The 16,070-nt window shown below is 42.6% G+C and overlaps 1 protein-coding gene across 6 annotated transcripts in view; it reads right to left on the bottom strand.

Moving 5' to 3' along the window:
• LOC137525428 (golgin subfamily A member 6-like protein 25) overlaps window positions 1-16,070 on the bottom strand; it is a 127,433-nt gene that overhangs the window by 53,844 nt on the left and 57,519 nt on the right. For all 6 annotated transcript variants that reach the window (XR_011022921.1, XR_011022920.1, XM_068246513.1 and 3 more), the window contains 5 exons: window positions 15,372-15,540; window positions 13,721-13,813; window positions 5,177-5,269; window positions 3,861-3,973; window positions 396-531 (listed from right to left, as the gene is read on the bottom strand). Coding sequence is in view for 4 of the 6 variants with exons in the window: in XM_068246513.1 (XP_068102614.1) it covers window positions 396-531; window positions 3,861-3,973; window positions 5,177-5,269; window positions 13,721-13,813; window positions 15,372-15,540 (604 nt within the window). In the remaining 2 variants the exon portion in view is untranslated. The remainder of the gene's footprint in view (window positions 1-395; window positions 532-3,860; window positions 3,974-5,176; window positions 5,270-13,720; window positions 13,814-15,371; window positions 15,541-16,070) is intronic.

Here is a 16,070-nt window from a genome sequence, read left to right as displayed (position 1 = left end):
CCACGCGCCCGTACGGACAAGCGGGGATGCGCCAGCATCGAGCCAGCGGCTCGATTCCGGAGCATAAACGCACCGTGTATGCCCGGCAGAAGGTGAGTACCAGATGAGGAGGAGTGCATATTGGGTAATAGATACAAGTGTACACAACCTTATAATCTGGGCTATGGGCTAATACACCTTTGAAGTACTTGTGATGTGGGGATTGCACTTAGGATGCAGTTAAGACACTTGGAGCATACAGCTGAAATGTTCTCTTCTTCACTGACCACCAAGCTATCTGGGTGACCAGTTTGAATCATTGCGTTAATTTATTACCGTAGTAAATAGGCAGTTTATATTGTTGGCATGAATGACTCATGTTTTGCTTGGGTGACATACTGTAGATGTGAACATACCTCATACTGGAAGCTTGCTATCTGGCTGCTGTGTGTGCTGGAACATTGCTGCCGTACAGATTCCAGCTCTAGCTCCAGCTCCTGCAGCTCCTTCATGTATTCCCCACGCTTGTATTCCATAATCACCAGCTCTCGTCTGTGAGGGACCAGATCAGGCCAAACATTAATGTTATTTTCTGTTTATTAAGCAGCAATATTGTGCACAGTCCTGTTCAGAAAATGATAAAGGGGAACTACTGACAGACTCCTAATAAATGATAAATTATAGAGGCAAAGGGTTCTTATGCTGATTGAATTTACAATGAAGAAGGTCAAATGAAGAAAAATATATCCATGTAGTATGTATATCCCAACAACAGTCAATACAGGTACCTCTGACATCACTATATATAAATGGAGCAACCTCTGACATAAATGACCACACACTGCCAAGCCTGTTCTGTGTACCTAAAATATAAAGGTATACCTGGAACCTGTAGTCCATTGCTCCACTGCCCCCACAAGTGTCCTCATGCAGTCTGCAGGCGATCCAATTCTCCAGAGGAGGAGAATAGTGATCCCTAAAAGCTTCTGTAAACTCCACATAAATGGAAGATTTGCCTGTATGCCTTTATAAGAGACTTGTTGGAAAGCCACAACACATTCCAGAGGGTCCGCACACTCTTAAATACCAAGTCCTGTTTATTCAAACACATGACACAACCATTTCAAGAACCAACAAATCGTTTCGGGGCCCCGAAGGGTCCCCTTTGTCAAGGAAACAGTACAGAATGGTAACGTTGTTGGCAAGCCAATCGGTATTGGCAAGTATTTGACCATGTTGGTCCTTAGTCCTGAGTCCTTCAATAATTTATTTAGATTAGGTAAAGAAGTGACTGAGTGATAAGTAATACAAAATAATTCAGATACAATTATTCACTGCCATGGCCAAGGGTTTCATAGTAATTGGGAATAACAGCGAAGATAGAGGACACCCATGCTTCGTGAAGAGTTACAGCTTGGGATTCTAATGCTCATTCATGGATAATTGTAGAGGACTACAGAACAATCAGAAAAATAATTGGGTCTTGGTTGCATGGAGGTATATATAGAAAATACAAATGTATTCATAAACATTTAAAATTCATTAATCAATACAAATCTATCCAAAATCCCTAAAATGTACGGCATTGGGCAAAACAGAGAATTGAACCACACCACAGGAGAAAAAGCAAATACAGTGTGGCTGCAGTCCACACTGATTATTGACAAACACTACCTATGCAGGCAAGTCCATGCAATGTGCATATGCAAAGTTGCTGCTTCTAATCCAGGAAAGTGAATGCAGATGGGCATAGATGTTACACAGGCTTGAAAGGCTACATATGCTGGAGACCAAACTCAATCGCAGAAAAGACCTCCATATATTGACAGATGTTCCCATGCAATCGCTCAAATAACAGATAGATGATAATTGTAGAGGACTACTACTGAGTTCATAAGTACACTCTAAAATCCATAAAACCCATTGATCCAGTCAGGTATGTCCAGGATACCAAGTTGAAGGAGATCACGGCTTAGGTTTGTAGTAAAGCTGTGGATGGGCACACCTCTGTTTAAGGTTGGGTGCTCTATATTGTGACCTTGGCAGGTGTCACTCAGCAAAGTCTTTCTCCAATATATCAGCACACCAAATGTGTTGGGAACACACTCTTTATTGGTAACCAAACGCCTTGATAAAGGGGGACCCTGTGAAGCCCCCGAAATCATTGTCGGCTACTTGTTTGTAGATACTGATGACTTAATAAAGAGCGTGTTCCCAACAAATTTGGTGTGCTGATATATTAGATAAAGACATGGCTTAGGTTTGACACGTACTCCCTTTCTCCATTCTGTAGGGTAGAGCACTTCCACTTGTTCTGTACCTTATCCTTTCTATAGGGCAAAGCAAGCTACTTGGAAGAAAACAGAGCAGTTTGTTGTATGGAGATTGTCCTTTTTTTTTTTTTTTTTTTTAAGATTTTGAGCTTTAGAACAATAAATAACAAAGACATTAAAGTGCAAGGGGCTTTAAGGCCCGTACACATGCTACATTGAGGTTGCCCAATGTGGATTGGTGACATCCCTGGGCCGAGGCTGTGTACAGACATGCAGTCAGCCCACAGGCTGACAACACGTTCTACTGCAATGCAGGGCGGTAGAGAACTGACAGAGCAGCGCAGATGTGATGTCACGCAGCAAGCTGGGCGAGCGGGCAGAACAAAGCTATTAGCTGTTGTTCAGCCAAACTGATGCCCTGGTGGATTGCTGGCTGGGGGGCGGTCTGGGGCTGCTGTACACACACTGGATTATCAGCATATGTGGTTGTTATCGGGCCACCTCAGCAAACTTTAATCTAGCGTGTGTACGGGACTTTAGTCTGGTACTGTATCTGGTTTTGGTATACAGAAAACACTTTATCAGAAATGCGTCATGAATGACATTGTTTAGTCTCAATGTCTTGGGAAAAAGTCAACCAGCAGACAAGATGGCTGGTGACGTCCATTTTTAATCAACTGCGTCAGAAATGACCTAATCAGAATTTATAAACAATAATATTATGATTTAGGTATTGAAAACATAACAAAGCATTGACGCACGGAAGATTTAGCCAATCAGAACCTGGGATTCAGGGAAATTCCAGATTAGGCAGCCATATTGCTTCCAATCACTATAAAAGTAGGAGCTGAAAGCTCATAGTTTGCAGAAGCCCAACAATCTCCTGAGAAGACACATGAGGCAGAAGCTACCTTCCCACACATGGTTCTAGATGCTGAAGAGATGACAGAGGAGGGGTAATATGCTTAATATTCTGGTGATTTACTTTATTAATTTTTCAGCATTAAGTTCTGTTAAGATGTTAGCAAGCAGTTTTTTTAGAAGCTATTTTTTATGCTATTTCTTTAAGAAGATTACTACACGTTTTACACTGCTGCTAGATTTACAGATATTGATACAGATGAGACTACTGATGATCTTATTCTACATAAAACAACTGTTATATTCTTTTTTGAATGTACTTAGAAGATTGATGATCGCTTGGCTATAAAGCCTCAATGAGATGGAATACTGTTAGAAGGAAACACTACGTGGAACTGTTCATATTTTGGATATATGCTGTATGATAAGCAAATACAATTTTTTATATAAAATCATATACTGAGTGCTCTGATTCATTTCAACGTACACCGTCAATCTATAATTACTGTTATAGAGGGTTCAGACCCCACTATGCCGGATTTATATGATGGCAACGCTTTAAGGGCTGGTCCTTTACTGAGTTAGCAATCATGAAAAAGGCAAGAACCGCTCAGGTTTTTGACAAACTATTTTGAAAACTATTTTTGGTCTTTCCTTATGAGTTGTTTTTTTGTCCTTAGTATTGCTATTGTACCCGCAGAAAGTGTGCACAGTGTTACTATTTTATATTATGCTACATCCAGTTACCTGAAGTCTTCCTCTGTCATCTGACTTTCCCTGAGATGTGTCTCCATTTTCATGACTTCTTTCTGAGTCTTCTCCAATAAATCACGCAAAGATTCCAGCTCATGATAAGCCTCCTGCAATAAAGCAGACAGTAATATTTCACTAAACATGTAATCTTTCACAGAATATGTCACTTAGAGGTTCTTTCTTACTTAAAGTAATAGCATATGCAGCAGAACAATAGCATCATACTGAACTATGACTAGTTACAGATATATTCATAGATTAAAATGCACATTCAGTTACATCATGCACTTTAAGGTACGGTAAGTAGGAGTGTGCTTAACTGTACATATACTGTATTATTATAATCATCATTATTTTGGATTTATATAGTGCGAGTTCTACTGTGTAACTGTACAGTTACAAAACAATGATGGGATATGATTATACAGATACTTCACAAAGTAACACACAAATTAACAGGTAAGCTTTAAAAAACTCACAAGGCGAGAGACAAAGCTCTGAGTTGTTCAAAATGGAGGATATTAGTTTCCAAAACAGACTGCAGTATATTTTGCACTTCGCCAGTGCATCATGTCATGGTTCCCTCCCTAGACATTTTGGAAACTAAGATCGTCCATTTTTGACAACTTAGTTGTTTTTATTACTGTCAGTATTTCAGCTTGAAGTGAGCATGTCTTCCGAGTGCAGAGGGTTAATGACTGTTTGCAAATAGATTTACTGCATTCCTTACTACCTGTTTTTGTCCCCCTTATTTAAGTAACAGCAGGATAACCATGGCTACCCTTGTTTGTGTATGTGTCTCAACAGCACTTCTGGTCTGGTTGTAGGTACAGGTAGTCCCCGTTTAACAAACGAGATAGGGACTGTAGGTTCGTTCTTAACCTGAATCCGTTCTTAAAGAGAGCCCAAGGTGAGCCCATAAAATTAATAAAAAAATTATGCTACCTGATCCGGGGGCTGGGCGGATCAGGTAGCCGCCAAAACCGCCGCTCTTATGGGCCGCACAGGCCCACTTTCGTGACCTCTGGGTCACGGCACTGGAAGTAGAGAGATTTCTCTCTCACAGCAGCGTGCAGGGAGGCACGGAAGCAGTAGGGGGCATGGCCAGGAAGAGAGAGCTTCCCAGTGGCAGCTGTGGAAAGCCTGCAGGAATGCCCCTAGTTGGCATTTTGAGCAGGGAATCCCTCTCCTCTATTTACCCTCTGAGCAGGCTCCACTGGGTACAACATTCTAAGTGATACTGCGGCTGTTTTCTACTTGGAAATACTTCAATATTATCTGGTTATCATAACATAGTTTGGATACAAAACCTTTTTTTGCTGCAGAACATCATTGAAATGCTGGTCGGCTTCCTGATACTGAACCTTCCTTTGGGAGAGTCTCTCCTCTTCAAACGCTGCTTCCTGTGAATGCAACCCAAAGGCAGATTCAGATAATATCGACAGAACTGTAGATTTAGAGAACTAGAACTACAGCTATTCACTCACAAAAGACATTCTCTTTCAGCCAAGTGTCATGACAAATGCTCATCCTTCACACAAATGTTTTGTAATTCTGTCCCAAAGGAGCCTAAACTATGCTGACTCAGTATTACAAGACTTAAATGGCCAAGTACAATATATGTTGCCAAGTACCATATAGTCACATTATGTACAATCAATGGTTGCAAGTCTAGCTAATGTTGGCTCATACACATAACCATATGCACAACCAACCACACAACAAGTTGTTTACCTGACAAGTACGTAAACACATGCCAACCAACTAAACAACCAACTCACTTAAATACTATGCTTGCAAGCTAAACGACAAACTTCACAACATGTCCTCATTCAAAAACAATAAAGTTGTTCAAAAAACTTGTACACAGAATCCAACCTGCCTGATAGTTGGGCAGGTTGATCCACTGGTTGGATCTGACAAACAACCTGTTATCAGTTGGTCATCTGGTTTGTCAGCTGTACACACACCCAACTTATCTCCCAACAGACAAGTTTAGAAGTGTTATACTCACCATCCCGTTCAACGTCCTTCCCCGGGTCGTCTGGCTCAGCGTCTGGTTCACGCGCGTGCGCGCGGGTCCAGTTGGCGATTTGTGTGTCTGTTCCACCGCGTCACACCGTTCGGCGTGACGCCAGGAGTATTTCCGCCCCAGACGGGAGGTCAGGCATGCGTAGCAAGACGCTGCGCTTTGTACGCATATACGCATGCGCGGCATTCTGGTGCATCAGTTTGTACGCATGCGCGCTTCCGTAATGCGGACTTTTGTGCGCATGCGTAGCGTTCAAATTTGCCGCCATTTTCGCCTATATAAAGCCACTAGGGACAGAGTAACACTGCTGTCTGTTTATGCAGCTTGCCTGCAGTTGTGCTCGTTACTCTGCCCGCAAACCTTCTGATTGATTTCTGATATTGACCCGGCCTGTTCCTGACTTCGCATACCTGCCGCCTGCCTCGACCCTTAGCCTGTTACCCGTGCTGAACGAACTCTGCCTGCCTCGACCCTTGGCCTGTTACCCGTGCTGAAAGAACTCTGCCTGCCTTGATCCCGGATTGTCTGACTACGCTTCTGCCTGCCGAATCTGTACCTTGCCTGATTTACTGAACTCCATACGCAGTGTCAACTGTTCTCTTGTGCTACCAGTGGGGCAATCCTGGGGGTCGTGACCTGTGGCTACCAGGCAGCAAAGTAGTCCGTTGCCCACTAGGGGTAGCGGCCCATCAACCCTTGCGGGGTGCTCTGGTGAAGAGCCGTAGCCACATAGACTCCACGCCCCAGGAGAGCCCACGCCAACCATTGGTAGCTAAGTCAACAGGACACCATCTGTGAACGCAACAGAACAGACAGCCAAGATGGACATTGCCGGAGCTCAGTCTGATATGGACACCCTGTGTAAAATGGTATCGAGCTCAGTCTTTCTGTCCGAGAAATACAAGATAACTATGTCCGTCTACAGACTCAAGCCCAGTCGCTTCCCAGTAATGTGTCTCCAGCTCCTCCATGTGACAGTCACCACTCCTCTTCCAGAACCCAAGACTCCACTTCCTGACCGTTTCACAGGAGAGCGTGCTAAATTCAGAACCTTTAAAGGAGCCTGTGAATTGCTTTCCTCATTACATCCAAGAACCTATGCAAGTGAACCAGCCAAAGTAGGCACCATCATCTCTCTCCTACAAGGCGAACCTCAAGCCTGGGCACTACAGCTCCGGGAACAGAACCATCCTGCTTTCACCTCAGTGACCACTATTTTTGAGGCCCTTGCAGAGCTCTACGATGATCCAGCCCGCACTGCTTCAGCTGAATCAGCATTACAAAATCTCCGGCAGGGTCGTAGGCCTGTGGAGGAATATATATCTGAGTTCCGTCGGTGGAGTGGAGATACACAGTGGAATGATGCAGCTCTCAGGTTTCAATTCCGTTTAGGATTGTCTGATCAACTCAAGGACGAATTAGCCCGGGTCGGCATCCCTGGAACTCTTAAAGAACTGATTCAGTTATCCACCCAGATAGACAGACGTCTGAGAGAACGCAGGCTAGAGCGAGCTGGGGTCACTCGCACCTCCTGGAACCTGCCTAATTATCCAGCATCATCATCTTCTTCTTCAGCGTCTACCAGCTCTACCGCACATGTGACTACCTCTGACTACCTCTGACGATGCTCCAGAACCAATGCAGTTGGGCCTTACTAGAGCTCCTTTATCCATGGAAGAACGACAACGTCGTAGACAAGCTAACCTATGTATGTACTGTGGTGCTTCAGGACACTTCCGCAACAACTGTCCTATCAGACCTATAGGTGAGGAAGAGGTTAGAGAGTTTAAGGACATCCAGATTCCTCATTCCTCTTCTGCTCACGTTCCTTTAATATTGTCGTTACAGGGCCAAGATGGAACAACCAGAATTAAAGCCATCATCGATTCTGGAGCCTGTTCATGTTTCCTCGACATACAACTCGCTCAACAGTTAAAGCTTCCTACTCGTCAGAAGTCACACTCTTTACCTTTACAATTAGCTGATGGATCTACACCTAGCTCAGGGCCTGTCACCTTAGAGACTTATCCTGTTTTAATTACCACAGAAGAAGGACATCAAGAGTACTTGATCTTTGATTTAATCCCTTCTCCATTGTTTCCTATCATCCTGGGGATTCCTTGGCTTCAGTCACATAATCCTTTAATAAACTGGACATCTGCCTCTGTGACTTTCCATTCCAAGTACTGTCAACAGTTTTGCTTCCCAAGATTTGGTCAACTATTATGCCTGGGTCCAGAACAAGAGTCTCTCCTCCCGGTTCACTATCAAGACTATAGAGATGTTTTTGATAAGAAATCTGCTGATACTCTCCCTCCACATCGAATCTATGATTGCCCGATTGAGTTACAACCTGGAGCTGAAATTCCCATTGGTCGGGTTTTCCCACTTTCAGAACCTGAATCCATCATTCTTAAACAGTATATCGAAGAAAATCTGGCTAAGGGATTCATTCAACCCTCTACTTCACCTGCTGGTGCTGGAATTTTCTTAGTAGAAAAGAACGATGGAACACTCCGCCCCTGTATAGACTACCATGAGTTAAACAAAGTGACTATTAAAAATCGCTACCCCCTACCTCTAGTTCCAGACTTGTTTCAGCGATTACGCACAGCTAGGATATTCACCAAGCTTGACCTTAGGGGAGCCTACAATCTCATTCGTATACGTAAGGGAGACGAATGGAAGACGGCCTTCCGATCCCGTTACGGACACTTTGAGTATCAAGTAATGCCATTCGGTCTTTGCAATGCACCAGCCACTTTCCAGCACTTTGTGAATGATATTTTTCGGGACTTCATTGATGTGTTTATGGCCGTTTACCTTCATGACATCCTCATCTTTTCTTCATTCTTGAATGAGCACCGAGTTCATGTAAAGAAAGTACTCTCCCGTCTCCGTGTTCACAATCTGTATGCAAAGTTAGAGAAGTGTGCTTTTGAGAAGAATAACATACAGTTCCTTGGTTTACAGATTTCACCAGAAGGAGTGAAGATAGACTCTAATAAGGTTTCCGCTATATTAGACTGGCCAGTTCCTCAGGACAGAAACGCTGTACAACGCTTCATAGATTTTGCAAACTTTTACAGACGTTTCATTAAGAATTTTTCAGCAGTGGTCGCTCCAATAACACACTTAACCAAGATTCACCAAGAATTCTGTTGGACTCAAGAAGCTCAAGAAGCATTTGAAAAATTAAAGCACCTCTTCATCTTAGCACCCATCCTTAAAGAGACACTGAAGCGAAAAAAAAATTATGATATTATGATTTGTATGTGTAGTACAGCTAAGAAAAAAAACATTAAGATCAGATACATCAGTCTAATTGTTTCCAGTACAGGAAGAGTTGAGAAACTCCAGTTGTTATCTCTATGCAAAAAAGCTATTTCACAGGCTCCTTTAAAGGGGCACTACAGCGAAAACCTGTAAAATTTAAAATATGTGCAATCATAGACAAATAAGAAGTGCATTTTTTCCAGAGTAAAATGAGCCATACATTACTTTTCTCCTATGTTGCTGTCACTTACAGTAGGCAGTAGAAATCTGACAGAAGTGACAGGTTTTGGACTAGTCCAGCTCTTTATAGGGGATTCCTAGCAAGGCTTTTATTCTTTATAAAGATATTCCCTAAAAAGGATTTAAACAATGATGCTGGCCAGCTTCCCTGCTCGCTACACAGTTTTTTCGCAGTTGGAGAGAGCAACTGCCATTCACTAAGTGCTTTTGAAAATAAATATATCCCTGAGAATCCCCTATAAAGAAATGGACTAGATCAAAACCTGTCACTTCTGTCAGATTTCTACTACCTACTGTAAGTGACAGCAACATAGGAGAAAAGTCATTTATGGCTCATTTTACTCTGGAAAAAAAATGTACTTCTTATTTGTATATGTTTGCACATATTTTAAATTTTACAGTTTTTCGCTGTAGTGCCCCTTTAAGCTCTCCGACTAACTTAGTCGTGGAGAGGGCTGTTATCTGACTTTTATTATCTCAACTGTAATTGAACTGTTTACTTTTCCTCTGCTAGAGGAGAGGTCATTACTTCACAGACTGCTCTGAAAGACTCATTTTGAATGCTGAGTGTTGTGTAATCTGCACATATTATAGAGTGATGCAATGTTAGAAAAAATACTATATACCTGAAAATAAAAATATGAGAATATTTTCTTTGCTGCTAATCTTTTAGTAATTATTCATAGTACACAACCAATTCATTATATCATATTTTTTTTTTTCCGTTCAGTGTCTCTTTAAGCATGCTGACTCGTCCTTACCTTTCATTCTAGAAGTTGACGCTTCTGAGACAGCGCTAGGTGCCGTGTTATCTCAACGTTTTGGGCCTAAAGAAATACTTCATCCTGTTGCTTTTTTTCCCCGGAAACTAAACACGTCCCAAAGGAACTATGACATCGCAGATCGTGAACTTTTAGCCATAAAGGCTGCCTTTGAGGAATGGAGGTATCTTCTAGAGGGAGCACAACATGCAATTCTTGTCTTTACAGACCATAAGAACTTAGAATATCTCAGAACAGCAAAACGTCTACGTCCTAGACAGGCACAATGGTCCCTATTTTTCTCTCGTTTTGACTTTCATGTTACATACAGACCAGGAAATAAGAATGGAAAGCCGGACGCCTTATCCCGAATGTTTCCAGAAGATTCATCTATAGATCCAAGTCCTGATACCATCTTGTCTGCCAAGAACTTCCTTTTGCTTCAACCCGATCTTCTCTCTCAAATAAGACAATTATCAGCTTCGTTATCACAAGAAACTAGCAAACAGTTACAATCTCGAGATGGTATATTTTTTCATGACAATAAGATTTTTGTTCCTTCCCAACTTAGAACAATGGTATTACAACTTTGCCACGATAATATGCTTGCCGGCCATTTTGGGGTTGCTAAGACACAAGAATTACTACAACGCAACTTCTTTTGGCCAGGGTTTCTAGCGGACTGTAAGAATTTCGTTAGATCCTGCACTATCTGTGCACGTTCCAAAAGCCCTCGTCACAAACCCTGGGGTCTGTTATCACCTCTGCCAGTTCCTTCACGGCCCTGGGATATGCTATCCATGGATTTCATCACAGACTTACCTCCATCTGACGGTTTTACCACAATCTTTGTCATCGTTGATCGTTTTACCAAGATGGCACACTTCATCCCTATGAAGAATGTTCCTTCTGCTTCCGCTACTGCTGATGTGTTCCTCAAAAATGTGGTCAAGCTTTATGGACTCCCCTCAGATATTGTTTCAGATAGGGGGGTTCAATTTACTTCAAGATTTTGGAAAGAATTATGCAACAAGCTCAATATTTCTCTTTCATTTTCTTCCGGTTACCATCCCCAGACAGATGGTCAAACGGAAAGAACCAATCAAACACTCAAACAATACTTACGTTGTTTCACCTCCGCCTCTCAGGAAGACTGGTCATCCTTGTTAGCCACCGCTGAATTTGCTTACAATAACTCTATCCATACCTGCTCCATCAATCAGACTCCATTTTTTGCTAATTATGCTTTTCATCCTGCTCTACTCCCTGCAGTACGCCATGATTTATCATTTCCAGAGGTTCAACAACGGTTGTCTCATCTTACCGAGAATTTTAAGAAATTACAAAATAATCTAGAAAAAGCTCAGGTTAGAGCAAAGTTCCAGGCGGATAAGAAGAGAAGTAAGCCTCCTGAATTTCAAGTTGGGGATCTAGTTTGGTTGTCAACTACCAATCTCAGACTAAAATGTCCCTCCAAGAAATTGGGACCCAAATTCATCGGACCTTTTCCCATCGATAAACAGATCAATTCAGTAGCATTCAGATTAAGACTTCCTGATTCCATTGGGGTTCATCCAGTCTTCCATGTGTCCTGTTTTAAACAAGTAACTCCAGATCCATTTCAGGACCGCTTGCTGTCCGCTCCTGCTCCTATAATGATTGATGGTTCAGAGGAATATGAAGTAGAGAAAATTTTAGACTCTAGATTTAGTAAGAATCGTCTTTTTTATCTCATTAAGTGGAAGGGGTTTGGAGTTGAGGAGAACTCATGGGAACCAGCATCCAATGTCCATGCTCCACGGTTAATCAGAAGTTTTCAACAATCCCATCCTGACAAACCTGGTCCAAAGGGCGTCCGGAGGTCGCCCTTGGGGGAGGGGCAATTTTATACTCACCATCCCGTTCAACGTCCTTCCCCGGGTCGTCTGGCTCAGCGTCTGGTTCGCGACCGTGCGCGCGGGTCCAGACGGCGATTTGTGTGTCTGTTCCACCGCGTCACACCGTTCGGCGTGACGCCAGGAGTATTTCCGCCCCAGACGGGAGGTCACGCATGCGTAGCAAGACGCGGCGCTTTGTACGCATATACGCATGTGCGGCATTCTGGTGCATCAGTTTGTACGCATGCGCGCTTCCGTAATGCGGACTTTTGTGCGCATGCGTAGCGTTCAAATTTGCCGCCATTTTCGCCTATATAAAGCCACTAGAGACAGAGTAACACTGCTGTCTGTTTATGCAGCTTGCCAGCAGTTGTGCTCGTTACTCTGCCCGCAAACCTTCTGATTGATTTCTGACATTGACCCGGCCTGTTCCTGACTTCGCATACCTGCCGCCTGCCTCGACCCTTAGCCTGTTACCCGTGCTGAACGAACTCTGCCTGCCTCGACCCTTGGCCTGTTACCCGTGCTGAAAGAACTCTGCCTGCCTTGATCCCGGATTGTCTGACTACGCTTCTGCCTGCCGAATCTGTACCTTGCCTGATTTACTGAACTCCATACGCAGTGTCAACTGTTCTCTTGTGCTACCAGTGGGGCAATCCTGGGGGTCGTGACCTGTGGCTACCAGGCAGCAAAGTAGTCCGTTGCCTACTAGGGGTAGCGGCCCATCAACCCTTGCGGGGTGCTCTGGTGAAGACCCGTAGCCACATAGACTCCACGCCCCAGGAGAGCCCATGCCAACCATTGGTAGCTAAGTCAACAGGACACCATCTGTGAACGCAACAAGAAGATAGTTGCACAGATTGTTGGTAGGTGTGTATGCACCTTTACACTGCACAATTTATGGTAGATCAAGTAACAAGTGATAACTTCCTGATATTGATAGTTTACCTAGGCATCAACCTTGCATCATTATTACCTAACACACGTGTGGATAAGCTCATCCATAGACATACCCAGATATAGATATACCCATCTCAGATACACCCTAAAAAATAGGCTAAATGCAGTAAATCACCAATAGATCAACACCTCAATGTGTTACCCTTGCCCCTATTGCAAAGGTTGGGAGATAAAGAAGGAGCTTTTATTCTTGCCTGTTCACTCACCATTTAACACACATGGGGTATTTTGATATGCCATGGTATTAGGTCAGTGTTCTCCAAAAAGAAACAAAAGATCATTTTTTTTGTAATGAATCAAAGTCCTTGAAAGCAAACCAAAATTATACTTTCTCTGCCATATGCTACATACCTAGATAACATTATACCAATAGTGCACAGTGTCATGTAAGCTTCCCGGGAAGCTTTGTTTTTTGTGTCATGGCAGCTTCCCTCTTGCTTTCCGCAAATTCTAAGAATTACATCCCCTGCGTGACTGTAAATAATATCTTAGACACTAAAGGATTATTTCTGCCCCAAGCTCCTCCTGAGATAAAAATGTTCAGAGGGCAAGACCAAGGTTCCTCAATAAGTTCTGTTTTGTTTGTATTTACTGCTTTCATACTGTGTTCTGTGTACATAAGCACTAATGTTGGAGATATTTGACTGGAAACATCCAGTATTTCTTTCATGGTTTTACTGGTCACCCTTATGCAGGTTTTTCACTTACCCTACGGAGTTTGGCGACTGTTCCTTCCAAGATCTCTCTCTCAACTGTGAGTTTTTCAGTGAGTCTCCTATTGTGCATCTGTTCAGTGGAAGACTAAAAAACAAAACAAAAAATACGGCCCATTAGAATTACTTTGTTCAGGTTTGCAGATATGGTAGACTGACTTGACCAGAGCATATTATAAGTTCTCTCTCATATGCTAATTTAGCTACCCAATCTCAAGTTACAGAGAAATGTATTGTACATACTAGCTTCTTTATTACATTGTAAGGATTAAAATATTTACACTGGCTCCCACCCACTCCCAGCAAAGGACAACCATCAATGTCAATGTTTTTTCCCTAACCGATTTAAGTCATAAAGGATAAAAACTGACAAAAGAATGTGGCATTTGGAGGGAAAAAAAGTTTCCTCTTCACCACCAGTACCCTGGCAATAGTTTCCTCTTCAGGCCACTGACATCATGGCATGACAGAACGGTCCACTTCCACCAGCAGCAACCACTGCATCAAGACTGCATGAGCAGCGAGGGACAAACCTCTCTCACTCTATGCAGGAGGGGGGAATACGTTTATTGGCATTGGCCGTTGCAGAACAACCGCAAACCGTGTTCTGTATGCTGGTGGAGGTGGGGGTTTAGTGTACTCAGCAGTCGCGTGGCTTTTGGCTGCAGCTGGAGGGGGGAGCAGTAATTAGATGCAGCCAAACACACAACGGAAGTGGACCGTTTTGTCATGCCATCATGAGGAAACCACTGCCAAATACTGCTAGTGAAGAGGGAACTTTTTTCACTACACATGCCACATTCTTTTGCCAGTCTTTATCCTTCATGTATTAAATCAGTTGGGGAAAACATTAATACTGATAGTTGTCCTTTGAAAGACAACTATCACGAAAAATTAAAACATTTACAATACATACACCTATGAGATGTTTATTTGACCCAAAGTAAAACGCATTATAAATTAATTTTATCCTGTGTCGCTTTCACTTACAATAGGTGGTAAAAATCTGTAATATCTGACAGGTTTTCGACTAGCCCCTCTCCTCATGGGGTGACGACACACGTGTTTCTCATGCATTTCTTACTTATCGGCAATTCAAACATCAAAACATTGTGCAGCAAGTAGGGGGCCAACTGGCATCTTTTGACTAGATCCTTTCCAGGGAATGCTTTTATAAAGAATAAAGTTAACGTTGAAAATCTCCCATGGGGAGATAGACTAGACCAAAATCTGTCAGGTTTATTTATAGTGTATTTTACGCTGGAATAAATGTACATATTACATGTATGCATATTAAATGTTACATTATTTTGCGATAGTGGTACTTTAAAAAATGACCATCTCAGAGAAGTCTTTTCTAGTGTGTATGAAGCTATGGTGTTTTTACATTTAAAATTCCTCTGCTGCATCCACCTGGAGGAAACATGTTTTAGTTCAGCTGGAAACACTAGTTATTGTGGGACTACCTCACAACCATTATAATCCACAACATGGTAATTCCAAGACAGATTCCGCAGTCTATATGATTTTACACAACTATCTGTGGTGAGCTCGGTGATGGCATCCACAAAAAGCCAGTACTAAACAAGACAAAGCTAATGTTTATGCTCAAAGAAAGTCTCAGAGGTCAGAAATACAACAAATACCAGGAAGTCGCTGGATTTATCTTTAGCACTGCGATCTCTAGAAGAATCAGTTGGTTTGAGTGGGCTTGAGCTCCATCGCTTGGGACTTTCATTCCTCCATTCTGTGGTGGTGAAGGTCCTATCAAAGTCCTCTTCATCATCTGTAGACACCTTGCTGGAGCCAGTGTATCTAAAAAAGAATAGGGCTAACTAAATGAATAAAATATCATAAAGTGCATTTATCTTCAACTAGAGGCAGTGCTCTTTCTGCTGCAGTTGTGAGCCTTCATTTCACTTACTCATGTCCAGCCCATTTCTCATAACGAGGTGCATCTTTGCTTCTACAACCTATCTTGTAAAAGACATAGAAAAGACTAACTCCCAATGAGAAGTACCTTAATGCTCCTGAATCCATTGCACCTCACACTATATTCATTACACATCTCTATTGACCACATACTACTAGATCTCCTTATCTTTCTGTTTGTAACCCCCTTAAGCAGTCTCCCTCATAATTCATTGCACTATATTAGCCTTTTGGATTGATCTACTGGTAGTCCCTGGTATATATACTTCCTGCGTTACAAATAACTCACTGATACAAACGTCACTTCAGCTGCAATGACATCACTTCCACGCCCAAGAACAAAAACAAGGAGAGTGCAGAGAGCTTTATGGAGCTCTGTGGAACATTTTCATATGGTGGCAGTCTGAAGGTGT

Source organism: Hyperolius riggenbachi, chromosome 1 (assembly GCF_040937935.1).
Source record: "Hyperolius riggenbachi isolate aHypRig1 chromosome 1, aHypRig1.pri, whole genome shotgun sequence".
Classification (NCBI taxonomy): domain Eukaryota; kingdom Metazoa; phylum Chordata; class Amphibia; order Anura; family Hyperoliidae; genus Hyperolius; species Hyperolius riggenbachi.
Note: the sequence above shows the minus strand (reverse complement) of the source record. Positions and strands in the feature narration are given on the sequence as shown.